Raw genomic sequence first — 27,606 nt, 5'->3', positions numbered from 1 at the left:
GGAAAAGAAAATTTCATTTGTGTGATAAACTGAATTTTTTTGGCAATTCCCACAGTGCTAACTGAAGCATTCTCTCTCCCTTAGTTAGTCCATGCCCTTTTCTGGCTTTGTATCAAACATTGTTAAAGGCTGTTCATTTTCAAAAGAGTCTTTGAAGTGGCTATCTTCTAAAGAGCAGGCAAGGATATTTTTCTGTAACCTTTAAGAAGTAAATAGAGGGCTGTGATGATCACAGAGTGAAAAACATGGATGCAGATTGACAGAAAGTAGTGCTTAAGTAAGTTATAAGAATTTGTATTTATTTATGATAATCCTACCTTGACAAAACAAATACTAGGGATAATAGCAAAGTTTTTAGGTATTGCAAGAAACAACCCTTCCTGTTAAATTTGTGATTGTGAGCTTTGAAACAGCAGAGGGATAGGCAGTTTTGAATGTAACTTTGCTATTGGATATACTGAATGCAGATATAAAAGGTACAAATAAAAGCATCTCTCCTCCTGTTTAGTTTAATAGAAAGATCTCTAAGAAGTAACTGTAGATCATAATGTTGACTTTACAGCAAAGGAGACATTACATTCTAATGAAAAATCTGCTATGAATCATTCATAATTTGCTCAATAATAATTTACACATGGCTGCACTTTATTGTGTTGAACAGAATGTAATCAGGCTTGATGACCTTTAAGTTCTCTTTTAGGTTAGGTATCTAAAAATGTGATCTGCGCTCAGCAAGGTCTCAGAATTGATTTTTTTACAAGGCTTTGAAATAAAAAGCTCTGCAAAGACACAATTCATATCCAGTCTGTGGATTGGCAGTACATTTTAACACTTATTCTCAGCTTTGTGCATAACTCTGATTTTTATTTTGTTTGTGTCAAATCATAATGTCTTGTATTAGTGATTGAGGAGTGCAGACTGGAGACAAAAATTACAGAGATGAGAACAGAAAATGTTTCTCTAAGGAAAATATTTTAATAATATTAAAAATAGTAAGAAGAATATCAATCAATATATGAGCTGTTTGGTACGCTACTTTAGCAATATACCAGATTCATTTCTAGAAGAATTTTATCTAGGGATAAAATACATTCTGCTGTTGAAAATGGCAAGCTGTTTTGAAAATGAAAAGTGACACTCCTATCTTTGTTGTCAAAGACAGCAGAGATCCTGGTACTTTTTATTACAGATTAAAAAAAGAGTAAAATTAAACTCATGTCCTTCTTTTGTGTAGAGCATAATCTTAAGCCTTTGGTATTGTTAGAACCACTGCCAGCTTTGCTAAAAGCAAAAGATAAAAGGTACAAATCTCCAAATTTCATTTTTCTCATCAGAAGTTTTTTCCCTAGGATACCTGAACTGTCCTTCTATGAAGGCCCTCTATTTCTTTGCTTCCTATTTGAGATAAAATCTAATGGGGCTAGACTCAGCTTTCCTCTTCTCCTCTGAAAGCTTAATTTCTTCTCTGCCTTGCCACAGCAATACATTGTGACTTAGTTAAGCAGCTGGACTGCTGTGACAGTGGGTTGCTGAGCTAGTGTGACCTCTTCCAGCAATTAAGTACATACACCTGCTCAAATAAAGAAGTATTCTCGTGGCATGACAGAGGCATAATTAAGGCTCAAGAAATACAGGATGTATACTTGTTTTGTACATAATACTTATTAAAAACAAAAATTCATTGTGGTCCCTCACCTTCATCCATGAGGAGCCATATAAATCTAGGTAAACGAGGGAAACTCAGCTTTGCTCCATTACTGTTGTCCATACCAGTTGGCATACTAGGATCTGCTTATTGTCCATACTAGTTGGCATACTAGGATCTGCTTGTTTCTTATTTCAATGCTTATTAATGTGCATTATAGTATCAATGAATTTAATTGTATTAGTAATCTACAGACTGATAGATGATCATGCTACCCTGGCATGTGATGTATTCATCAATTTGGCTTATAGTATTCTGGCATGTAATCACATGCAAGAAAGCCCAAACATTATATCCCTTTTTAATTTTGTTAAAACTAATTCATTCTCATGAATTAGAAGGCAAGAGTTTTGTCATCTTTGATAAAAAAAGAGCGTTATCTAATGAAAATGTAAGCTAGATAGCACAGTAAGAATGGAAACTATCCCCAGGTAATAAAATTTCAGGGTTCTCTTTAAAATACAAAATATAACTGAAATGTTATAAAATAAAGGTTCTTTCAGCCTTAACTAGATATTTGTAATTATTTGATCAGTCTGATTTCGGATTAATATTTCCAGCATTCTCAAGAAGCAAAAAACCAGGAAGCAAACTTCTCTTTTAGCTGTCAGTTTCACTTATTCATTCTTGAGCCAGAGAAGATGCTAACTACCAGTTATTTTTCGAGTTGAACATTAGCAGACATATAAACATTTAATTCTGACCCACACAAACATACAGTTTTGAAAATATTTCTAGTTGGAGATTTTTCACCTGTTCGTGGTTACTTCTGTCTTCAGATACATATTGTGCACCTAAGCTCTATACTTAGCCTTGTGGCCAAGGGGATTTGTATAAGTCTAGAAACAGTAAGTTTTTCCATCAAACATTTTTCTGCATGTTGGTAATGCCACTTTTCATTCCCATTATTATGCCTTATTTAATAAGTGTCTATTAGGATTCAAATACTTCTTTCTTTATTTGCTCAATGAATATGTGCTAAAGACAGGCCACTGCTATTAGCCCCTTTTATTATGAATCAGATTTTCCCTGACTTCATATCTCCTGAAAAGGTGCAAACAATATCAGCAGTTGTTTTAATGAAAAAGAACTCTTCAATAATTTTTATATCAACACCAGCAAAGCAAAACCAGTTCTCTTCCATCTGAGGATCAGAAAGGAATAGATTCCCCTCACCTGAACTTAAACATTTATCACACAGATACTCGTGCTGGAGTTCACTCTACGTTGTGGTAAAAAGGAACAGACAATTTCAGGACACACATCATCTGACCTGTGCTACACATTTACTTGAGAATAAGATGATCCAACTCTGAAACTATGTATTTTTCTCCATTATAAAGAGAACATAGGCAATCTTGCTCACACATAAATGTCTATATTTAGTTAAATAAATGCCACTGAAGGTGTCTCTGGACCAGGCTTTCAAAGATAGAGTAGGGGTCTGTCAGTGGAACTGTGATTTACTGGTGCATCACAATTTCCGCAGTGGATGTTTGCCATCTTAGTCCAATAACCCTCCCAAAACTAAGTGGTGCAATGTCTAAAATATTTAGAGCCTGAACCTCTTGTCTCAATATAGACAATCAGTGTTAATGTAGGAAGAAATACTGCCTCATTCATTGGCGGCACTTAAAAAGGGTAAAGAGGGAGTGGAAATATGCTTAACATGCTTAGTAGTTTCAGTATTTTGGACAAATACCAATAAATAAAGTTGCTAGTTTGCATAAATATTATTGAAGTCAAGTAATGACAGTCTCAGCTGGGTGAATCCATCATGTCATTTACCTTGTTCAGAATTACAAAGCTTGCTTCGGGTCTTCAGGTAAAACAAAATATGTGAAATGCTGATGGATGTTCAGGGTTTTCTTTGGATCTGTGTACTGTGAGTTATAGTATATAGATTATTTAAAACGGGCCAGTTTTGTACCTTTATTATGGTAATTTATTGTGTGCCACAAAGAAGATTATCAAGGCTTTCTGTCTTTTAGCATATGGTCACAATCTTACAATTGGTAAACTAACTGAGTTGTGCTGGCTAGGTTTTCTCCTCATTTTCATATTAAAATCAAATGAGTCACTTGCCTCACTGACACCGAGTCATTTTTCTTTTGCTGACTAAACCTGCAGATCTAACTTCCTTTGGTTTGCATTGCCACAGTGTCCTTTTCTACTTCAAGGTACTTAAATGAGCCATAAACAGAGAGTTTCAGCTTCCTTGACTGCTTTAACTGTTAAACAGAAAGTGCTTCCTTTGCGTTTTTTAATTCTGAGTAATTTTCATGTAACTGCTTCAACCAATTTAGGTGGGAGCACCCAGAGAACAGTTGAGGATATAGTGTTGTCTGGACTTACTACCAGGAAAGAATTTTTGTGCGCATCTCCCCAGCAGTAATGCTGGCAGCCCCCCAGTATCTTATTAAAAATACAGATGTGACTAACCAATGCATACTTTGCCCATGTTCCCTGTTCTCCACCAGCAAAGATGTGACCTAAGTGTAGCCATTGGCATTTGCAGAGTCCTCAGCTCCTGTCCCCAGCTCTTGATTGCCTCAGCTTTTCCCTGCATTTAGCCTAGATGACTTCTGCCTAGTCTGCAAGTGAATCCAGGTGCTTTCTCAGCACACAGGGCCAAGCCTTTATCCTGTAGTTTGAGCACTCAGAAGGGTCCACCAACAGCCCTATCACTGACCAATGCCCCCAGCTGGCAGTCACCCTTCTGATTTGGGAGTTCAGCTGTATCTAATATACAGCTGCTAGTGATAATCCTGCTCACCAGTTTATGTGGTGCTCCTAAGCCTGTGTTCTGCCCCAGACCTAAAGAGAAATTGCTGAAAGAAGTACTGAGGGGGAACTTTGTTAGTGTTGTGTAAGGACAAAAGTTTGATGGTGGATATCTACTGTGTCCAAAGGCTTTTAGGGCCCCTCTGTTATCCTGGAAAGAAAAGAGGTGTGTTTCTGGTAAGTGTGGGGGTTTTGTTTCTTTGTTTGTGGGTTTTTGGTTTTATTTTTTGGCGCTTTTTTTGTCTTACCTATTTCTCTGCAGTGCTCTGGACAGATAGAACTTCATAAGCCTGGAATTACAAAATCCAGACACTTGAATGTTTCTGATTTTTTTTTTTTTTCCTACTGGAATCTTTAAAAATCTGTTGGAACACATTTCTAATTCTGGAGATAGCTTTGGGAAGCAATTCTGCTTACTTACCCTTTCTTTATTTCCTTCTTCTTGTACACCTCCAAAGTCCTTTTCTGGGAAAACAAAAACCAAACAAAAGAAAAACATGGAGTAAAAAATATACAAAACTGGTACCTTTGTTTGACAACAGCTGGCTCTGAGTACCATCCAGGTTTGTGCTGTAGGTTTTTATTCAGGCTTTGCTTTGCACAGGAATGTCTCATTATTAATCCACAGTATTTTAAGAAGATAATTATCTTTTTCTTTTCTTTGTCCTAAAGGAATATTTGGGAATAGTGTCTTCAGTTCATTAAAATAAATGTGTCCTGATAAATAAAAACTAAATCTATCACATCTCAAAATGCTCCCTTTCAGCTTAATCTGCTTTCTTTTGAGTGAAAATACTTAACACAAAATGTGCTGCAGGATTACCTGACTTGAGGGAATTTAAGTCCAACTAACATCAAAGATATATCTCCTCTTCTCCTTGGTGTTTCTCTATTTATTTATATTTCTGTGTTTGCGTGTGTGTTTAGTCAAAAACAGCACTACTCAGGTATAAAGTACAAATATTCAGTGGCTGATTAGTGCAGTATTTAAAGAGAAAGTTCAGCCAGTAAATATCTGTGATATTCTCAGCAGGAAACAGACAACTGGAATTGCTGATAGGAGTCAAGAGGAAAAAGTGCAGTTAATAATTTGTAGATATTTACACCTTTGCTGTTTTCTTTCACGGTACAAAGGCATTAGTGAAAGTGACAGAAACGAGTTATGAACCATTTACTTGGGCTATCTGGAGGGATTTAATCTCACTTGGGTCATGGAGTTGAATTCTCTGGGAATTGGTGTTACCGTGATATGCTGTATCTGAAGGCCTGGAGTGCAGAGATAAGACTTTAAGTCCAGCTGGAATTAGAAGCAATAGAATTAACTGGATTGTAATGCTGTAAACCTTTTGGTTTGGATCCTGAAATGCCTCTGGATGGTAGTTCAAATCTCTTCCAGATGGAGGTTTGGCTCTGGGACCTCTGCACAAGACAAACATTTGCAATGTCAAGGACTTTTTTTTTTAGGAGCGTGCACAGTAAAATCAGCCTTACATGGCTCAGCATGCTTGTTGTTGTTGTTGTTCAGTCCTATGGTTTCCTTAATATGGTGGGGAGGATGGTTTACTTGTTTCAAAGGGCTAATTTTCCACTTCACTGACACTCACATGCATGTTTGTGGTTATTTCCTTTAAGGGAAGGCTAGGAAAGTGTTTGAAAGGTCATTGCTTTTATAAAGAATGAGACAAGGCTGAATATAGCTGGAGTATGCATATCAATGTGAGATAATGGTGATTGCTATAATGGAAAACATAAGATATTTATAAATGAGCTATTAAGGGCTGGGGGGGTTTTGTTCTGTTTTCCCTTTTGCTGTTGCTGCTGTTATTCCCCCTCCCACCTTGAGAAGGCTTTCCAAGAAAATGCTTTAAAATAGTGGATGCATGGACACTTACCAGCATGTGCATAATCTTTGTAATGTAGTGTATTTTCTGTGATCATATAGCATAATTAGACAAAAGTGACAATGCATGGATAGATTAATTCTATGTTTACATTAAAGACGAGAAGTTAATTGCAAACCATGATTGTAAAAAGACAGCAGTTTGTTTTTCTGAGCTTAAAAGGAAGCAGTTTCCCCTAGTGTAATAGGAAATACCATCTCTAAGTCTACTGAAGAGAAATAAAATTAAAAACTAAAGTACCAGAGAATACTAATTAAGGAATTTTCTAAAGATCTGAGTAGAGAACAAGTCCTTTTTCTGATTTCATTGGAAAATATTATTTTATAACAAGAGCCAGGAGAAGTGCTTCAAAGTTTCATTGCTGTAATAACTTTTATTTTTAAATCAATGCTCTTATTAATAACTTTTTTTAGTTTAGTTTTAAATTATTATAAGTTCTGCTAAATTTAAAAGTGAAGGTTTCTTAATAGCTCTGAGGCAATATGAAGAAAATTACTATATCATGGTTTAGAAAATGGTGGGCCAAGAAAGTGCCATTCCTACAGCCACTCAGTAGGCAAGTGAGAACTCTGAACAGAATCCTCTTTTTTCAAATCCCAGCTATTCCTGTTAGATACTGGGCTACAAATACTTTCTCTAAAACAATTATTTGATTACTACAAAATGGCAGTCTTGTCTTTCCTGTTTGTAATAGGATTTTGTTCTTTGCTTTTGCAACCTTTTATCTTGAAGGAGTTATACCCGATGGGAATTTGTCCAGTGCAGTGCATGGATGTTTGCACAGTGTAATTAAATGCTTGAGAATAGTTATCATGCATAAATGTCCATCTATAGTCCATGTGGTGGGAGCACCAATGCTCGAGAGAATAAGGCTTATTTTCAAAAGTATTTTTCTGCCTGAGGAAGCTTGGAAGAATTTAGCAGGTAACAGCTCAGGAACTGGAGAGTGTGAGTGTGTGTTCTTTATTTTGCTTAGAATTTTAAGGTGTGAATTGTTTTTGGATTTGGCTTTTTTTTTCTTTTTCAGATCTAAATATATTGTGTAAATGCACAGTAAGTTCAGAACATTTCTTTGGTGTTCCATCACTGTGAAAAATTATAGAAATTGTATAAGAGGGAAAACTTGTGACCTTTTGATAATTTGGAAATTTTCAAATGGTCTTAATGGAAGAACATGGGCATGAATTAAAAGGAGGGTAGCATAACTCTGATGTGTAAAATAGCGCTTTTACTAGTGTATATCAGAGTTCTTTTTATTTACTATGTACTATTTTACTGCTTTTTGACTCTTACTGGCGTTCCACATCAGTGAAGTTATGAGAGGAGATCCTTTTTTAATTTGTTGCTCCCCTTACCGACCCTCCCCCCACCAAGACCCCAAATTTGTTTGGCATCTTTTTTGTAGCTTTTTTTTAAATTCTAGGTATAGATAAGTAAACACCTCATAAATTGAGGACAAAGGTAAAAAAATTGTATGAAGATGACGAATATACTTGATTTCCCTTTTATCCCAAACAGGTTCAATGTATTTGACCCTTTTTGTTTTCATCAGAGTTGTTCACTGTCTAGTATCTGGTATCAATTTTTGCAAGGAGAAGATAGTCCATGAAGATTTCTTGTGTAGCATCTGTACTCTGTAAAGGTGATGGGTTTACATATGCCTTATCTTTGTGAAGAGAAGGCACTGCCTTAAATTATAATCATCTTGTTTACAGAGTTGCAATTCTGGGCTATTAGTTGCTCTGCAGATAGTGTCTGTTCAGACCAGACCAAAACTTGAAATAAAGATGAACACCTTGTTCCTCATATAGGGACTGAATCTCAGAGAAATATGTGAGACCTGGAATGGCAGAACACAGATACAAAGAACAGTTGTGCTTGTGTGTGTATGTGTATTTGAGGAAGTTCTGCCTGGTTTAATAATATATATTGTACTCCTATGTACATCTGTGTTCTGATTAACGTGCCAGTTCTAGATCCTTTTCATTATCATAACTGAATTTGTTATAGCTAAGCCTGGTGAAGACAAATAAATAAAAAGTACTGATTAAGCCACTGCCACAGGCACTGAACTGTGAACTAATCATAATATTAATTCTAGTTAATCAATTTTATTTGTTGTCATGGTTTACACTGAGCCATAAGCAAGGAAAACATCACAGTGATTGTTAAAATGTTATTATGAAATGCCAAACATTTAAATAATGTATCTGTTTTCTTCCATATGACAAAAGAGATTCTGAAAGAGATTGCAATAAAAGGGAACTCTGTCTTCAGAATAAAATGTATTAAAGTCTGTGGAAATGCAAATAAGTTTGAAATGACTGTCATGTCAGTGTAGAAGTACCCTGATTTTATGTCTGAGGGCCTACTCTTTTCTGAAATGATTAGGGTATTTGGTTTTACATGTGGTCTTAGCCTGAAATGGATTCAGTAATTTGAATGCAAGTCATAACCTTTGTAAATGAAATACAGATATCTTGTCTACAAAACCAAAGTCTTTTACTCAGGCTGTTCAGAATTCAGGGGAAATCTGAACTTCACTGTGAAATTAAATGATGTTTTATGTAGCTTCTAGCTGATCTGTCCTGAATTATGCATTTCAAAATATCCTGATAGCAGTCACCTTTTAAAATAAGTTATTTCTATACATTCTAATGCTTGTGGAATGACTTCAGATGTACCATCTTTGTCTAGAGAGTTAATCATTTTATAGCCGAGTGTATTCTCTATGTATCTATATGTAATATCCTCTATTGTGTGGAAGGAAATGAAAAGTTAAACCTAGAAAAGCACGGATGATCCTGGAAGAGAGTGGATGTGGGGTGGAGTTATCCTAGTGGTGTCCTGCTATGTTGCCCTTTAAGCCTTGTGGGTGTCTCTTCAGAACACTGGAGCACAGGGAAATTCAATGCTTATGCCTCAAATTCCTCTTATTTAAGAAAATCAGCTCCTAGAATTATATAAATGATTCAGAGCAGGTGTAAAGAAATGAGGCATTTCTCCAGTTTAATATCCTTCAAAGGCTTATCCAGCAAGACATCCACAGAGATCACCTTGTACGCACAAACTAGATAAAGTTCTTACAAAATTCAGGTGTTGGGACACCCTTTACTGTTTTGCAGAGGCCCCAAGAGCTTCTGTTAGAAAATGGGAGAGTTAATTTCAAATGCCGCTTTCGCCTGAGTCTCTTCACCTTTTTGGCGATTTTTGTGAAAACCATAAAGATGGGCTTAATGTATTTTTCAGTTGTGCCAATGTGTAGAAAATAAGTCAGGAATAATTCAAAATAATTCAAGATTCATGCAAAGAGAGAGATGAAGTGGAAAAAAAAGACCGAGCTGTTTTTTAAAGCACTGCTTTAGGAGAAGAAAAAGTTGGAAAATTTGATACAAATATATCTCTGTTACATGGTTATGGTTATGCCAAAAAAATTGTGTGAGATCTGGAGCACTTCTTCTTGAAGGACAGGCTGAGACAGTTGAGGTTGTTCAGCCTGAAGAAGTGAAGGCTCCAGGGAGACAGGGTTGTGGCCCTTTCAATACTTAAAGGGGGCTTATAAGAAGGATGTGGACAGACTTTTTAATAAGGCCTGCTGTGACAGGGCAAGGGTAGTGGTTTTACCTGGAAGGGAAGGTACACTTAGACTGGAACTAAGGAGGGTGTTCTCTACAATGTGAGTTGTGAGACACTGGAACAGCCTGCCAGAGAGGCGGTGCATGCCCCATCCCTGGCAACATTCGTGGTGAGATTGGATGGGGTTCTGGGCAACCTGATCTAGTTGAAGTTGTCACTGCTTATTGCAGGGAGGTTGGAGTAGATGGCCTTAAAAGGTCCCTTGCAACCGACTGAATTGCCATGATTCAACTTCCAGCATATGCAGTATCTTGATAGCAGAGGCAAGATCCTGAACTGACTGGTACAATCTTAATTCTTTAACACTAGTTATGTCCTCATGTCAAATGCTTCAAGAATCATCTTTTCTTTATGTGTGTTAGCAAGATCATGTTTTAGGGGAAAAAACCAAATACTAAAAACGCCATGCATGCAACATAATCTTAAATGGTTCTCCAGTGAATCTGAATAATGCACTTGATGGACGGTTGCCTGTATTTCTTAATGGCTAAAACAAGGATATTTTTGTTTGTGAGTATGGTAGTGCATATGTAAAGTTCACAGTAATTGTAGATTCAGAAAAAAAAATTAAAATTATTTTTTTGTTTAGTTGTTTTCCTTTTTAGAAAATAGTCTTTGATATCCTATAACCTTTCCTTTTGGAACATTGAAATATTCCTGCTGAAATGGATACGGTTTTGTCTTTTGGGGTTCCTGATTATGTGTAAAATCAAAAATGGAGGATATAGCAATCTATTTTCCTCAGCTACTGTAGCAAGTAATCTTGATTTTTACAGTTTTATATAACCACACTAAGCGAGAAAATGTTTGAACACCTTATGAAGCAAATCTCTTGCTAGTGGCCCTTCAGCTTTAGTTGAGAAACTTATTCTTAGTAAAAATGTGTAATTCATTCTGGGGTGGGCGTGGGGGTTTTTTTTGTTCAGTGTTTTGGGCTTTTTTTGTTTTTGTGGTTGGTTAGTTGGAGTTTTTTTAAGATGTATTTATTAGCCTTGGGGGATGTTTGTGTGTCCTTCTACAGCAACGGGAGAGAGACCCTTTGGACAAAATAAAAAGAGCAGAAGTAAGGAAGCAGTAAATGACAGCTCAGAGAAGGAAAGTAAATGGCAGGAATATTTAGCTAAGGGCGTTATCCATTCCATGTGGATTTACCATAGCCCAGATAGTTGAATGGACGGTTGTCTCTGGACATGTTGTCTAACTTACAGAAGTGAATCGATGGGCTAAGGGCTTCTCCGGGTGTTGCCTACACTGGAAATGCTCTATCTTTGTCTCTCTGCCAAAAGATTTGTAGTTTTTTAATCCTTGTCCAAAAAAAAAAAAAATTAATTGAATGATCTGACATACAAATATCACGTCTGGATTAAATTATTCCTGTGGAATATTCATGAGGCTTGGATTTTTATTTTACATCTTTGGTTTATTGCCTATGTTTAACTTCAACTCATATTAGTTTAAATTATAAGGTGTCTAGTTGGCATTATTAGCAATATGTTACCTGCTGACCTTGACTTGTATATTGACTTAGGGAAGATTTTTTATTTTTGTGTACTGCTTCATTTAGTCCATATATTTCCCATGCGGACGTAGCTTATGATGTATCCAAATTGCAAGACTGGCATCATTTTCTCTGCCTAAAATGTATGAAGTTGCTTAAACATTTCTGCAGCTCAAAACTTTTAGATGAAATGCTTTCATGTTTGACATGAAATTATAGTTGTAACTGGTAGAAAAAGCATCTTCACACAGAAAATATTTCTTCACCTACTCTGTTCTGATTTGCCTTAAGAAATAGAAAGTTCAGTGTAATCCCGGTTTATTGTGACTTCCAGAATCAGCAGTATGTTTTCATACTGAATTTAAAATATCTTTACTGAATTTTAATGCTACCACCCACTTCTGGAGAGCTGAAAGACATGAGGGTTTGCTGCCTGATCCTGAAAGTGCTTACCCTCTGAGTGGCTGACACTCCTCTGGAGCTCTCTGACTTGTAGGTTACTGATAATCTATCCTTGTGCTAATCACTGCTCTTTTAAAGTTGTGCCAAGTCTGTCGGTGCCCCAAGGGCCCTGATCAGGCCCCAGCATTCCCCTCTCACCCTGCATGGAGCACCCAGTGGTGCTGGGCTGCTCTTCACTGCCCTGAAAGTCCTGCAGGACAAAATCCATGTGCTGTGGGCAGCTGCCACTTCAGAAAAAGCTGAGGCACACAGTAAATTGAATCCATGTCCTGTCAGTTTTTACAGCTTGTAACTGTGACTTGGGAGGGGAAAGCATAGGAGCAGGAGGAGTGTTTTGGGTAGAGGAAAAAAACAGCCTTTTGGACTTTCTGATCCCAGCCAAAAGTCCTCAAAACATACTATTTTTTGTATGTTGACAGTTGTGGCTCATATAACTGTGAGCACATCCCAACTGGAGAGAGGAGCGGGATGGGTCTTAGAAGTCTTGATTTCTCCTGTCCATTAGCTCCCTGTCATCTGCCCGCTTCCCTGTGGAAGAAGCCCTGCATGAAAACTCACTGTAGCAGAAACAGCAACTGAAGCCAGGGGGCTTTAGTCCGTTCCTGGGTACGCTGACCTCACTGAGATCTGCTGGTGTTAACACTTGTCACTGTGGATTTTATTTTATTTTTTTAATGTTATAATTTCAATTGACAGGGTAAGTACATGGCATGTTTTGACAATTACAGGTGTTTTCTCCAGTGCTTTTCTTCTTTCAGTCTTGAAAAAGTGTTTAATGCCGTCTAGACAGAACATTTGAAGATAAGAAATCATTATTCTGACAGATTATTTGAATGAAGTTTGGTTTTTTGGTTTAGGGGGCTTTACATCCACCTCTTCTTACTGTTCTATATCACTCATTCAAGACTGAAGTTTAGAGCAGCAGCAGGACTTAGTTCAATTTTTCAGCTGCAGTTGTATTTGAATTATCTTTATTCTCTTTTTGCCCCTTTTTACTGGGAAGGACCAGCCAAAAAAAATGTTTAAATGCACATTTTGAATATTTTTTTTGCTTGTATAAGAAAGTGTTTGTGCTGGCAACACAATGCATGTTACAAAATATTGTCAGTGAAGAGATGAATCTGCAGACCTTTATCTTAGGTATCTTTGTATGAGCCTTCATTATTTATTTGAAATCTAGTAGAATGACTCTTGTAAATCCCTGTACTATAAAGAGTACAAAAGAAAAGAAAGACCAGAACTTTTTTTAAAGCATCTCATTAATGTGTTTTCTTTTCTTTTTTTTTTTTTTTAACAAAGCAATCTGTAATAAGAAATAAAAAGCAATGATGGGTAAAACAACATGATGGAAATTATTTTTACTATACTTACCTACATTTTCAGTTACAGATGTGATCCTCTCGTGTTTCATTTGAAATAACTATCATGCAGGAAATGTTCATAACTGCACATCTGCGAGCAGTTCAGCTAATTGTCAGCTACTTAATTTTGGAAGAGTTATAACTATTGACATAAAACTGTCAATTTAATAATTAAGCTGGTCACTCTTAAAGGAAAATTTTATCTCTAAGATCCCACTATAAATCAAACCAGTAGGTTGAATCTGCGCAAAGACTTAAAGCATGTGATTGACTCTACTTCAGTATTATTTCACATATAAATAAAGCTATCCATGTGCTTTATTGATTTGGTCTAATAACCTAAGTCAATAATACGCAAAACATTCCTTCTGATGGGTTCTTTAATATGCTGTTTAGACTAAGCAGTTAACTCTAGTCCTACCAGTCCTATCTCCCAAACCTCTTTAAAACCAACCCCAGGACTAATTTAGTAGTCTTTTCCTATACTGTGTTCTCTGCTGTGGAAGATTCCATGTCAAAGTCGGTCCACAGTAAATTGGTTAGCTTCACCTGCAATAATGTGCCCATGTGCTAGTTAGTTGCTATCAGTCGTGTCAGAAATACTAAAAAAAAATACATACTTTGGAACAAAAATTAATCTTTCTCTGCTACAAATTGTCTTTGTAGATCTGCATAAGTTGTGGGTAAACTTTATTTACCTCTGCCTTTGAGATAAGCTTTGTGGCTAAGCAGATTATTTTAGTCATGAAAATTTCCAATCTTACAGTTTTTCCCTTCAATAGAGTATCTACAATAACAAATTTTCAAGTGTTTTAAGTAGAACACCCATAAAAGGCTAGCAAGAACTTCCGGGCTAATTCAATAATAATTTCTTTTATAAACTATTTTTATCTTCTCTCTCTTATGATGGATGCTGTTAGGCTGGGCTTTGGGAATCTGGAGAAATGCATTTTGTGCTAGATTGGATGCTGTGGTTCATAGTTTTACTTAGGAAGAAAATAATACTATCTGTATGATATTTAAGCTTTTAGTAGAAATCATAGAATGATTTGGGTTGGAAGGGACCTTAAACATTATTTAGGTCCTCTGCCATGGGCTAGGATACCTTCCACTAGACCAGGTTGTTCAGTGCCCCTTCCAACCTGGCCTTGAACATTTCCAGGGCAGGGGCATCCACAGCTTCTCTGGGCAACTTTTACCAGTGCCTCACCACCCTCCCAGTAAGGAATTTTTTCCTTGTGCTGAATCTAAACCTACTCTCAGCTTGAAGCCATTCCCCCATGTCCTGTCAATACATTGTAAGAAGTCAACTGTCTTGTAAAAAGTCCCCATCCATCTTTCCTGTAGGCTCCCTTCAGATGCTGAAAGGCTGTAATTAGATCATCCATAAGTCTTCATTTCTCCAGACTGAAAAAACCCAATTCTCTAAGCCTTTTCTCATAGGAGAGATGCATCCTTACCATTAGGGTACATCTTGGTTCCTACTGTGTCTGGGAGGCAGAGTAGTCCATTTATACTGACTTTGGAAGCAGTGAATTGTGGTTGCTTGGTGTGGAAGCTTGGCAAAAAGGAAATAAATTTTTAATTAGTTTTAATTAATTTTGGGACGCTTTTTCGGTCTTACTCTCTCAAAATGCCAAAATCATGCCAAGGGGTCCCCATAAATGTTTAGCTCTTCAAATACTCTTGACACAGACAAGTCAGTAGCCATAACTTTGCAGAGGAGCTTGAATGTTTGCATGGTTTGCATCAGATTTAGCACTTTTCCAGTGTCTTGTATGCTGATTTTTAAATCCTCTCAAGACCTGAAATTATTTCTTACATAGCTTTAAGAATCCTTCTGCATTAATAGTTTTTCCTTGGTTGGGTCATTTGCTCAACATTTTAATGATTTATGTCTCTCATGTAGATCGTAGCAGGTAGAAAGATGTGTTTTAATGATATTCTGCTTCGTATTGTTCACTAGGGGAGAATATAAAGCAGAGAAAATACAAAGCATTGAATACATGGATAGTTTTCAGCCTTTTAAGTGATTCAGAGTCTTTGATGACTCACTGGTTTCTATTGCTGACCTCTGCTTCTGACCTTTCCCTGACTTCACAGGTCAACAACCACGTTTTGAATAATTTGTCATCCAAGATCTCTAGATGTTATTTCTGGTTTGGGGGAATTTTTTTTTTTAAGAGGTTCTTGATGAAAATTCAGTTTTGGTTCTACAATACAGAATTGTATCTTGGCTACAGGATAAAAAGACACTGACAGTAGAGTGTACTGTACTGCCCTCTGCACTGGGCATCAGGCCAATATACTGGTGGAATGTACACAGACTTCCAGTACTTTCCTCATACATTGAAAAAAAACACCTCAGTCCTCCCTGTTCGTCATATACTGCATAGGAGTTTCACTTCAAGCTTTATATACCATTTGCCAACTTTTTTTTCCTGTCTTTCCCTCAAAAAGGGAAGCAACAACTGCCATATGCCCAAAGCACAGAAATTTCCATACCTAGTTATTAGGGAAATACTCAAGTACATTTGATATGATTTTTTTCTCTTCAGTGCTGTTCTTTTTATTTCTTTCTTTGTTCTGTTATTTTCCCATTTAGACACCGGAAAAGTCTTCTCTGATGTGTTTATTTTAATGCACAGCTTTCTTTGTGAGCCATTTGGCTGGGTACAAGAGGGGCAGTTGCTTTAATCTTGCAATCAGAAGGCTTTGTTCCTCTCACAGTATGTTCTTGATTAATGCAAACTAATAATTACAAACACTACAGCCTGCAGAGTTATAGCACCACAAGTGATTGGCTGGCCTGCAGGTTGACAGGCTTTTCTTAGACTCAAGAAAGAGCGATACAAAAATTGCATTTCAAAGTGTTTATCTTGCCAGAATTCCTAATTGTATTTTGACGCAATTATAGCAATGACATTTAGTAGTACTGTCGCTACAGAAACATTAACATTTTGAATGTACAGTGTTTTTTCAAGGACAAATGTCTTTTCTTCTGTTTTTGTTTTGAAGGTGGAAAACTAAAATTTTCAAGCACACTGAATCTTTTGAAAGTGTGTTAGGTTAGCATTAATAATAAAATATGGCCCTGAAGAATGCCAAGAACAGATGTGGAAAAGGAGATTTTTTTTCCCTTACTAATTTGGAAAATGAGGTGTAGAATAGGGGTGTCTGGTTGATTGGGGTTTATTGTTTTTTTACTTTTTTTTATCTCCACTCATCAATGCCAAACAGGTTGAAACCTATTATGTTCTGTCTGTCTATAATTCCTGCTGGCTTAATTCCTTCTTGTGCCTTAAGAACTTGATCTAACTTCTGCTAGAACAGAAAAAAAGAAACAACTGTTGACTTAAAGGTGGGTCTGGTTAATGTTACCAAAAGAGTTAAGCACATCTGAGTTTCGGGTTTTATGCCCACCATAAGAGTTAAAGTACAGAAGTAACGAATATGGTGGGGGTTTTCATGAAGGAAAAAATAGGAAGCTGTTAGCTACAGTGTGAGTGACCCATTGATAGTTGCTGATAGTGTGGGACTGTGCTCCTAGTTCCCATTATATATGCTTTTAGCATGCCTTTAGTGGAAGGTGACATTTTTATTTCAAATAGTGAGCTGCTTTGTGTGCAAAGTACTTGTGTGTGTGAGAAATGTCATGAGGAAATTATTGCAGAGAGGGAGAGCACTGTAAGTTCATACCATGCCATGTAGTGCACTAGCTTTCCCTTGGAGATAAGAAGGTGACTGCAGAATTCCTTTTATTGTTGTTACTGTTAATAAAATATTCTCATACTAAGCATATTTGAACCTGATGTAGTGCTAGTTGTAGTGGTTAAATTCTAATGGCAGTCAACATTGTATCAATTCATCCCTATTTTGGTTTCTTTTAAAAATGCGTATTTCTAGAATCTCAACCTTATAAATGATCCTGTGGAGATTTTTGGGTTTTTTCTTAGCTTGAGAATTATTATGCCTTCTTGCATTTTTGTGATTATATACCTGGACCTGCAAACTAATGAATACTTGGGAAGTTTTCACCTGAAATAACTTCAGTGAAGTAAAATATTAATTCCTCTAAAAAGTTTCATTTGAAATATTTTCTTATAAAATCATTAGTACCAGAGTTGATAACATACCTGTGGAACTGCTTCTATGAGGCTCTTTTAAATTATCTTGGTGTGTATCTTGGTGTGACTATTTTTTGTGTATATGCTGGTGTAGCATCATTAACTTTGAGAGTCTCTTATTAATCACACAAAGATGAAGTAACAGAAAAAATCAGTGTCCCATGTTACCAGTACCAGAGGAAAAAAAAGGGCTTTGCTTGGAGTTTGAGTAAATATATTTCTGGGGGGTTTTTTATTCAAATTAGTGTTCTCCCATATCCCCATCCCATCTTAGATCCCAAGTTTTATAAAGCACACTTGCTTCTTATTTCTCATCCTTTTTTTTTCTAGTATCCTCTTCCCAAATGGAAATTATGTAAGGATTATCCAAAGCTAAAAAAAAACCCTATTGAATTCCTCTCATTTGGAAAAATAAATATGTTAACAAATGTATGTTACTAAATATGAGTACAAAGGAGGAGGGATAGATGTTAAGCAAATATTAACTTATTAGTCTTGGTTATCTTTAACAAGTCAGTGAGTTAGATGTTATCCCTATGGATTGAAATTCCAGGCTTCAAAAGGGAAAAAAATATGACTCCCTTCAACCTTGTGACCACACAGTGATAGCAAGCCTAACATGCTGGGAAAAAGCAAAAGCTTGAAAGTGTAGGCATAACTATCATAACTGGATTTTTAAATTGCTTTCATGTAAATTATGTAAGTATCACGTCAAATCATGATCCCAAGAGTAAACTTCTGGATGCCATCAGGTTATGTTACAGAAAAGTTGATCAAAGAACCTCCAAGAGATGGAGGGCCTAAGGAGGATCTGGTTTATAATGTTAGTAATGCAGACCTGGTCTTTAACAGTGATAACTGTAAACTACTAGAAAGCCAAAGAAAACCCATAATTCCATCACCTTAAATATAAAAATGCAATTAGGCAAGCAAAAGCCCTAAAGTTTCTAACTTGCAAACAGCAGAAAAAACTGTTGCTGAGTCCATTTAAACTATAAAAGAAGAAGAAAGTGTGCAGATCCATCAGGTGATTGCCACAGAAAAGAAATGCATGGGTATATAGCTGGTTCATCCTTGGAAGCAAATAGATGGGTTCAATATGGGAAGAATGTAGAAAGTATCTACTAGAAAGAAGCCTCTCTGTGGACCTTAGGATGACATTTCAAATGCTGTTGAAGTGGCAGGTGAAATTCAATGTATGTCACAATTAAGTGATGTGCACTGAAAAAAACCCTCCAAATTTTACATATATGCTATGGATTGTGAGACAGCTATTATATATAGAAATGAGATCTAGGAGCTCTGAGAGAACTTCAGCAAAATGCTGCCTTGGTGCTTGGTAGCCATCAGCAAAGTAAATAACATTTTAATACTTATTTAGGAGGACTTGAACAAATCCACAGACATAATCTTCCTATTCACTGGTCCAACACAAGTCATGTGTACTGTGTGATGTTCCTCATATTCCAAAAGGATAGAGCTGGAAAAGATACCAAGAGAATAAAAAGTAAAATATAAGGAATGGCATCTGTATGAGAAATGGGAAGGCAGATTACTTTCCTTCCTGAAAAGGAAACTGCTGTGGAAGGAATGCTAGAGATCTGTACAATCTTTGATGGCATGTAGAAAAATAAATAAATGGGGGGGAATCAAATAAAACTTTCAACTACTGAGTTGAAAGCAACTGAAAGGAAGTAGTTCTTTGTGCAACATCTCAAGGTGGCCTTACTGTTCTTCCTGCAAAATTTCAGGAATGCTAAAACTTCATGAGAGGTCAAAATTCACTGGAATATAGTTGATGGCAAACTTTATTTTTCCAATGTTTTAAATGATTAAATCAAGGCAGTTCCCCCTCTCCCTGCTAATTTCAAGAATTATTACTTTATACTGACTTCACTGCAGCTGTGATCACCCAAGCACTCAAAACCATGATTGGTCACCCCTGTGTCTGCCTGCAATTTGACTTACATGTGTCCAAGCTCTTTTTTTTAACCTACCCCTTCATGGCATCACCTCAAATGCCAGCACTTCAGGTGGATGACAGTAGAGAGCAGAGCTCAGTGAAGACTAAGCTGTTTTACTCACCTTTCCAGATAGGCTGGATCAACCTTTTATAACTAAGTTCGCACTACTAAGATAATTTGAAAATCGTTTCAGCTGTGCCTACACTATCCTGAAGAAATGCCTCATACAGAGTTAAAAGGATATGGATCTAGATGTGACACTGGATTATTTTGTAATTCAACTGTTTTAAGTAGTCACTAATTTCACTAATGTGGCTAATGTCTTGACTGCCATAATTTCTCTTCTGGATAAAGATTTTCTGTTATTTCCTGGGCAGTGACTCTATACACTGAGTAATCCAAGTACCAAATACTTTCATTTTTGATAACCTAGTTGTTTATTTTTACCATGTATGTGGATACCTATAAGCTTCATATCTATTGCTCAGATTAATTTTATCGTCTGTGAATTAAATATTAATTGGTATGAAATTAATATAAAAAGAGAAAACATATGAGCACCAAGTTTTTTTGTGATGCAAAATATGGTTATAAATGTTCCTATAGATGCAATATATATAAATTTTCTTCTTTGATAGATTATACTCTTAACCACTTATTTTGCAGTTGTGAAATATTAATAATGATGATTTGCAATCTTTATTTTTTCTGGTTTTTACTATACTCATAAGTAAACTGTTTATATTCAAAAAGCCATCGCAAAATTTGATAAGGGTTTTCTGACCTTTTTTTTTTCTGGGTTTTTATATCGTTTTGTTGGGGAAGGGGTTGGGAGATTTTTAAGTTTCTTTAATGACAGCTAATAAATATTGAAGCTAATGTGAATATCCAGAAATCTAATAACAGTTCTCACTTAACACTTTCATTATGTTGTATTACAGTTTAGTAAAGGCTTTATGTAGAGCCAACACCAACCTTAGGGTGGAGGGACCACATGTCCTGTCCATGACTGAGCTTTACTGGTGAATGTTGTTATATAACCTGGATGATCTCTTTCAGTGTAATCATGATAAAACTGTCCAGCTAAAATCTAAAAGAAATACGGGTAGGAAAAGCAGCAACAATATCAAGTTTTATATATTTCTGAAGTAAATTGTAATCTTTATATGCTTTGGTTTTATTTTGAAGGGCCCATCTTGCTGGGATGATGTGCTTATTCCCAACAGAATAAAAGGTGTTTGCCAGTCCCGAGGGTGCAATGGAAATGTAGCGGTAAGATTTTGTCATATTTCTCCAAGTACTGTGGCACTTATAAGACTAATTCTTTGTAACAATTCTAACCATGTTAGAATTTCAGTAATGAATGTAAAGTGACACGTAGGGTACACTTCAAAAGAGCTGTTCAGTATCAGATAATATACCTCTGATGTCTTGCAAAAGAGAAGAACTTTGGTCAGTTGCTATTTGGAATGAAGGAGGAAATGATTTTATTTCATCTTTTGCACTGAAGTAAAACTTAGATTTTTGAGTATGCGTAGGTTAAATGCAGGATGTAATACTTAAATGTTTCTGTCAGTGCTTGTTTTATAATTATTGTGTATATATTTGCCTTGAAAGCTTCAAATTTCCATGTCATCTTGCACATTAGAACTTGCATGTTGGGTTTTGTCCACAGGAGCAGGTTCTTCACACTGATTATAGTTTTTCTCCCACATCTTCTTGCTGTTGCTTCCTTTGTTTCTTGAAGTGACAACAATAAAAAGACTGAGTAAGAAGGAGCATATATATCTCAAATTCTTAATGAAGATTTTTCAAAACATTATGTATATATACTTAATCTTCTCATGTATTAGATATTTATAGCATTTAATACTAAAGATGTCTTAGAGGTAATTCCTTCTCAGAAAAAAGCCTAATTTGTGTGTTCCTTCAGGACAGAGATTTTAAAGATAAACTCAAATTTTCTGTGTATGAAAGGATTCTATTCATTAATGATTTGCAGATTGGGGCTACACAAATGGCTTTTTCTAGAGTCGTTCACCTGCTTTTGTGTAACCTTCTCTTTGTCTTCCCTAGCAAGACAGGTGTAAAGTGGTGTGTCCATACAGTTCCATAAGTGTCTCCTATGCTTGGCCACAAATGGTGTCAGGAAATATTTTTATCTAACTTTAGATACCAAATGATTGTTTTAATAGCATGGGATTTATCTCTGGGTCCATGCACAGCCAACAGAAACTGAGGTCTGGCAGCCTTTGGGCTTCTGCTTCTTGGTGTGCACCTTGTAGCAGTGGCTGAGTCACCCAGGAATCACAGAATGTCCTGGGCTGGAAGGGACCCACAAAGACCATGACCTTGAAAGTGGCATGTGTAAGACATTCAAATGCTGTTCTCTGGGCAGTACAATTCCCAGTTTTGTCACCTATTGGCAGAATGTACCTGACTGACTTGCAGCTGCCAACTTACAGCTTTTGTTATCCAGTGTATTTGTGAAAAAGGTCTGAAATAATGACACTTTTGGCTGCCCTGCCTCCTGAGCTGTAACCCATTCCCTCATTGAATCAATTCTTATTTTTTAAAAGTAGAGGAAAAATACCATTTTTATGGAGAGAGAAGAAAAAAACACTGACCATAAAACTAAAATCTGATGCTGTGGCAAACAACCAATATCCAGTCAACTAAGCCCAATTACTCTAGCTGTCAATGCCTCTGGCAAGTTGCATACCTAGCAGAGCCAAGGATCAGTATTATCTTTCAGTAAGGCATCACTGAACAAATTTCAGAAGATACCCTATGTTAGACAGACATGTGGCTAATGTGGCTTCAGACCACATGAACTACAGGCATGAGGCTGTTACTGCAGAAGTGTGCTGTTCCTTTATTTCCAAACTGACACATTTTCCCTTTATCAGCTACAAACCACTCTATTCAATAGTGTTAGAACTGAACTAGACTGAGGTGCAAGAATGCTCCTAATTTTTATGATTCTTCAACCAGAATTTCCAGCAATATCAATCTAGTTAAGAAAAATTAAGCAATTAAATGCATTTAACTTATTTTTTTACTTACCTATTAAGTAATCCTGCATCAGATATTTGAATTGATGGCTTGTTGAGGTCCTCTGGTTGCTGAAAGACATCTTTCTTATGTTTTGGGATGGATTTTTTTCCTCAGCCTCAATCACTGTGAAAACACATCTTTACTTTCTGGGAAATCTTCCAGTTCAAAAGCTTAAATCACTAAGTCTTTTGTTTTGTGTCTTGCTCCAAGTAGGAAATAGCAGAGATCCTACAGATGTGTTTCCAAGGATTTGCCATTCCCTTCTGCTCTGGTAAAATAGTCTAACTGTGTGGAACAGAATAAAAATAACCTTAACTAAATCATGGGTTGAAACCTCTAGGCTTTTCTTGCCTGTTACAATCTTTGGAAGATTAAGGCACATTTTATCATTAAATATTCATTTTTGCATTGTTATGACAAAGTTTGTACAGTTTTGTCTCTCTTAAATAGCTGTACAGTGTGCATGCTTCTTTACAGTGATGTGCAATGAAGAAGCTTTAAGGCTGTTAGTTGAAAGTTATCAACAAACTGCAAATGCTGCTGTTTAAGGAAAAAAAAAATATTCCTCCATTATTTCTCCACCAAGACATGTTTCATTTAAAATATGGTTTTTCATCAGTTTTCAATTTTCATAAGCACCAATTTACAACATACAAAAACACAAGGTAATGTGTTTTCCTCCAAAATACTAGTTCATATATATTTTTGTATGAAATTAGTCTCTTGACAGAATTACAGACTTTAATTCTCTTGGTTGCAAGAATGTAAATAGAATAATTGACAATATCAGTAAACAATGGGAAATTAAATTTCAGTTCAGTTAAATAAAATTTATAAGTGATATGTAGAAGATATAATGATTATCTTGATGTTAAGTGCACTGTGATTTGATATGTGCTCCGATATGCTCCCAAGCAGAGGTCAGTGTGGGGTTTTTTCACATTATTTACAGTCTATCAGAATCACTCCGAACTTCTACAGCTTCAAAAAGATGAAGCTGGTATGAACACTTGTGTTGCTGCAATTGTAAAATACTCACGTCACTTTTATAACAAACTTTAATTATGTTAATTAGAAAATGGAAGAGTCAACTTTAGCTGTTTTAAATGAGGGTCAAATTAATCTTTCAAGCTGTTTCACAAATTAGGACCATTCATTAAATGAGAGATAACCTTGTACTTTTGGTGTCTGTCTCAAAACACTTTCAGCCAGAAATGCCGTATGTAGCTGTGCAGGTGTGCTTGGAAATAGGTGTGGTTCTGTGAATTTCCAGATGCTCTTCCTATATGAGCATAATCTTGTTACTGCTTAGAACCATAGAATCATTTAAGTTGGAAAAGACCCTTAAGATCACCAAGTCCAACTCTTAACCTGGCACTGCCAAGCCCACCACTGAAACAGGTCCCAAGGGTATTTCTGATATAATTTTTGTGGATTCATGCTCATCTTTACAGGTGATCAGATTATATGAGATACTAAACTATTTAGCCTTTCCTTACTCAAATGAAATATTACTGAAGGAGTGTTCTTGTTCGACTTTTACAGTTATCTAAAATGCAGAACACTTTCTGGTTATTGTCCATTGAAGTGAATTTCTGATTGAGGACTTTTTCTCCTGTATATAAACATGTATTACATTTCCTTTCTCTTTGTAGGCTCATGTTTTTTAAAAGTCATCAAGAGCCACAGGAATAATGTCCATTTTCTTAGGGAGACAGAGCTGTAACACCACCAAAAACCACTGAAGTGGTGATTTCATAGGAATAAGCTCCACATTAGTTCCTCATTCCAGTGAACATGCATTGCTTTCTGAAAGACATTTCCATGTCCCCAGGGAAAATTGTAGGGCAAATGTTTTTGAGCTTTAGAAACCTGTGGAAAAAGTATTACTGTTCTGTATGTGTTCTTTGGATTCTCAATTGATGTGCAAAAAGAGTTGCTGTAGATTTGAAAATCTCAGGAATAATTAAAGGGTTAAAGAGGATTATAGGTCAGACACGGCTTAAGGTATTGGGAATAAGGAAAAATGAAAATCATTTTAATGGAAATAGAAATGTGCTTCTCTTCCACTTTGATATATCTCACTACTGTTACTTTGAATTCTTTGTTCCTGATGAAGACTGCATCAGCTGTCTCTCATCATAACTGAAAAGCGTTTTTGTCTCTGCTCCAGTTACTGAAACATGTTAGCCTTCAACAAACCATTTCTAAAAGAAGCAACAGAACTTCTGTGAACTTTTGGAAGCATCTCTAAGTACTGGATTTTCTTAAATATCAGTACACCCTTCTAATCAAGCTCTATAGCAGTCTCCCTTGCCCAGAGCAAAGATTTATATTCCAGGTTTGGTCACTTTTTTTAGTATCGGTTATTATGTGTGATTTTAGTCTGGTTCCACTATAGAGAGTCTCACTCTCTATAGGGTGTATTTGAGAGCAAAGAATTTGCCATGTTTGGTTTTTTAATTATGTAGCTTTTCCTATTATTATTCCCATTCCTCCTGTGTGCTTCTGGTCTTGCAATTTTATTTTTTACGATATTTATATTTTTAAACATTTCTCATATTTTTCCTTCCCTGCTTGTTTATTGTCACTAGGTTTAGCAGTGAGGACAGCAATATTATTTGTTCTTTCCATAGTCTGTTCCATAGGGAGCCTGTGCTCATCTGAAATAGGTTGGACTAAGAAATCAAGGAAATAGTGTTCAGCTTGTATGCTTTAAACATGCAGCTTACCAAATGATTTGTTTTTCTTTCAAGCATCCAAAGCTATACTTTTCAAATATCACTGTTCAGATGAAATATGTTTCATTTTTCATCTCATTTTGCTTTGATTAGCTCAGAACTCAGTTTCAGTTGAGAAAAGAAATAAATCCTGTAGCAGTTAAAGTATCATGAGCAAAGTAGTAAATTTAATGATGTTATCAAAATATGAATGTAGTAAAGAACTATCACCTCATTATAGGAAGGTATTGATACATTGCTATATTATTTATTCATTGTTCTTTGTGTACAATGATTATTGTTAAAGGAATTATGTTTGTCTGTCCCTGGAGATACTATAATATTTTCAATGTCATAATATTACTATGAGTAATTTTCTAGATTCTGGGATGTTTCTTAATACCAAGAAGCCTCTTTACTTTGCATTTATAATTTATTTCATTGCTGTCCATGTTAGTTTGCCTTATGCATTAGACAACGGTCCAGGTAATATATTCTATTAAAAAAATCACAGTGAGTATGATGGAACAGTAGTGCTAATTAAAATATCAGATAATCTTACTTCAGAAATATTAAATTGAAACAAGGATTCTTATCACAGAATGATTTAAGTTGGAAAAGACTTCCAAGATCATGAAGTCTAACCTTTGACCAATCAGCACCTTGTCAACTAAGTGCCACAATGATGCGTTCCAATGCTTGACAGCCCTTTCTATGAAGAAATTCTTCCCAATGTCCTACTTGAACTGCCCCTGGCACAGCTTGAGGCTGTGCCCTCTTGTCCTGTCACTGGTTGCCTGGGAGAAGAGGCTGACCCCCACCTGGCTTCAAGATCTTTTCAGGGAGTTGTAGAGAGAATATGGTTGTCCTGAGCCTTTTCTTTCATTTGTGGCTTCATTTCTGGCTGTTTTAAAATGCCATATCATGTTTTTGGTCTCAGATAAGCTGTTTATGTGGCTTTGTCAGTGACTTTTAGATTTCACTGTTTCCACTCTCTCAGATTTTGGGCCATTTGTAATATTTATGAGTAATTACTTTGTGCCTCCATCCAGATCATTAAGAAATGTTTTGAGTAGCATAGGGCTAGGAGATGATCACTGCAAGTCACCTTGAAAAACATTGGATGATTTGCTGTGGGAAATTACATTTTGAAACATATCAGTTAAATGTCTCTAACATTGATCTCACAGTGTTCCAGTTTCTTAATCAAAATGTCAGTGCCGTATCAAATGCCACACATAAATCTGGGTAAATTCCCACATCACTATTATGATGTTCCACTAAATTTGTAATCTCATAAAAGTGTCAGGTTAGTTTGATAGTCTAGTTACCATAAATCCTCAATGAGTGGCATTAATTACACATCCCTCTTTTATTAATCAAGCACCATATTAGCTATGTATTGTATGTAGGGCTGGTGTCAGGTTTCCATGCTGATAATTGCCTAGATTACCTCATATAAAGCTGCCCTAAACGATGGCATGATGTGGTTGTTTCCCTGTATTTTAAATCCTCTCTAGGTGTGGGTGGGGGTGTTTTAGCCATCAGTGCGTTTCTGAGGAGGAAAGAGGGGAACAGTACTGAGAACAGCACCTTGGGACTTTGGAGTAACCTGTGAAAGTGCTGTGATTGTATTATGCTGACTTTGGTTAGGCCTTTAAATTTACATACTTAATAGCAATTAGAGATTAAAAATATTTACTTCAAATGCTTGATTATGGAGAAAGACACACAGCTGTTGGCTTTCCATAGTATTTAAACATTTTTAAGGTTCTTTGAGGTTCTTTTTCCAAATTATGTCACCTCTACACATCTTTTCAGATTCTTCTTTAGGAAACCATAATTAGATCTTTTTTTACAGGTATTCTCAAAGTAACCTCATTCTGGAGCAGATCAATTTTTCCTATATAAAGAAATTCTGTTATTCTACTTCTCAGTTCAGAAAATCAATGATAGGTGAAAAACTGAATTATAAAATAGGATTAATTCTATACAGGGACAAAAAGCTAAATTATTTATCTTGGAAATAGAAGCTAAAGCTTTTATAGTCAAGATCTATCCTCCTTTTTTTTTTTTTTTAATGAAGTGAATATTTATTCACTCCTCGTCAGTGTAAATACAATATTTCTACAATATACTGGATTTTTTTTGTGGGCCACAGTCTCTGTATAAAAACCCATTATTAGCAAACATAACAGGTATTATTTATATTGGTTAATTATATATATTAATTATATTATTTTTTTTTCACCATAAAAGTCTTAAAACTGAGACAAGCCAGGTCTTTGGAACTGTTTATCAGTTTTCTCATGTCACCAATAATTAAAAATAGTTTTTCTGAGCTGAAATTTTCATACACATTCTGGCAAACCCAAAGGGAATCAGTCATTT

General features: G+C 36.0%; 1 protein-coding gene across 8 annotated transcripts in view; it reads left to right on the top strand.

Annotated features, from left to right (window-relative positions):
- The window catches only part of PRKN (parkin RBR E3 ubiquitin protein ligase), a 706,034-nt gene that overhangs the window by 293,473 nt on the left and 384,955 nt on the right, over window positions 1–27,606 (top strand). For all 8 annotated transcript variants that reach the window (XR_011149828.1, XR_011149830.1, XR_011149829.1 and 5 more), the window contains one exon: window positions 20,627–20,710. Coding sequence is in view for 5 of the 8 variants with exons in the window: in XM_069010098.1 (XP_068866199.1) it covers window positions 20,627–20,710 (84 nt within the window). In the remaining 3 variants the exon portion in view is untranslated. The remainder of the gene's footprint in view (window positions 1–20,626; window positions 20,711–27,606) is intronic.

The sequence above is a fragment of the Aphelocoma coerulescens genome, chromosome 3 (assembly GCF_041296385.1).
Source record: "Aphelocoma coerulescens isolate FSJ_1873_10779 chromosome 3, UR_Acoe_1.0, whole genome shotgun sequence".
Lineage (NCBI taxonomy): Eukaryota > Metazoa > Chordata > Aves > Passeriformes > Corvidae > Aphelocoma > Aphelocoma coerulescens.
This window is presented reverse-complemented; position numbering and strand designations above follow the sequence as displayed.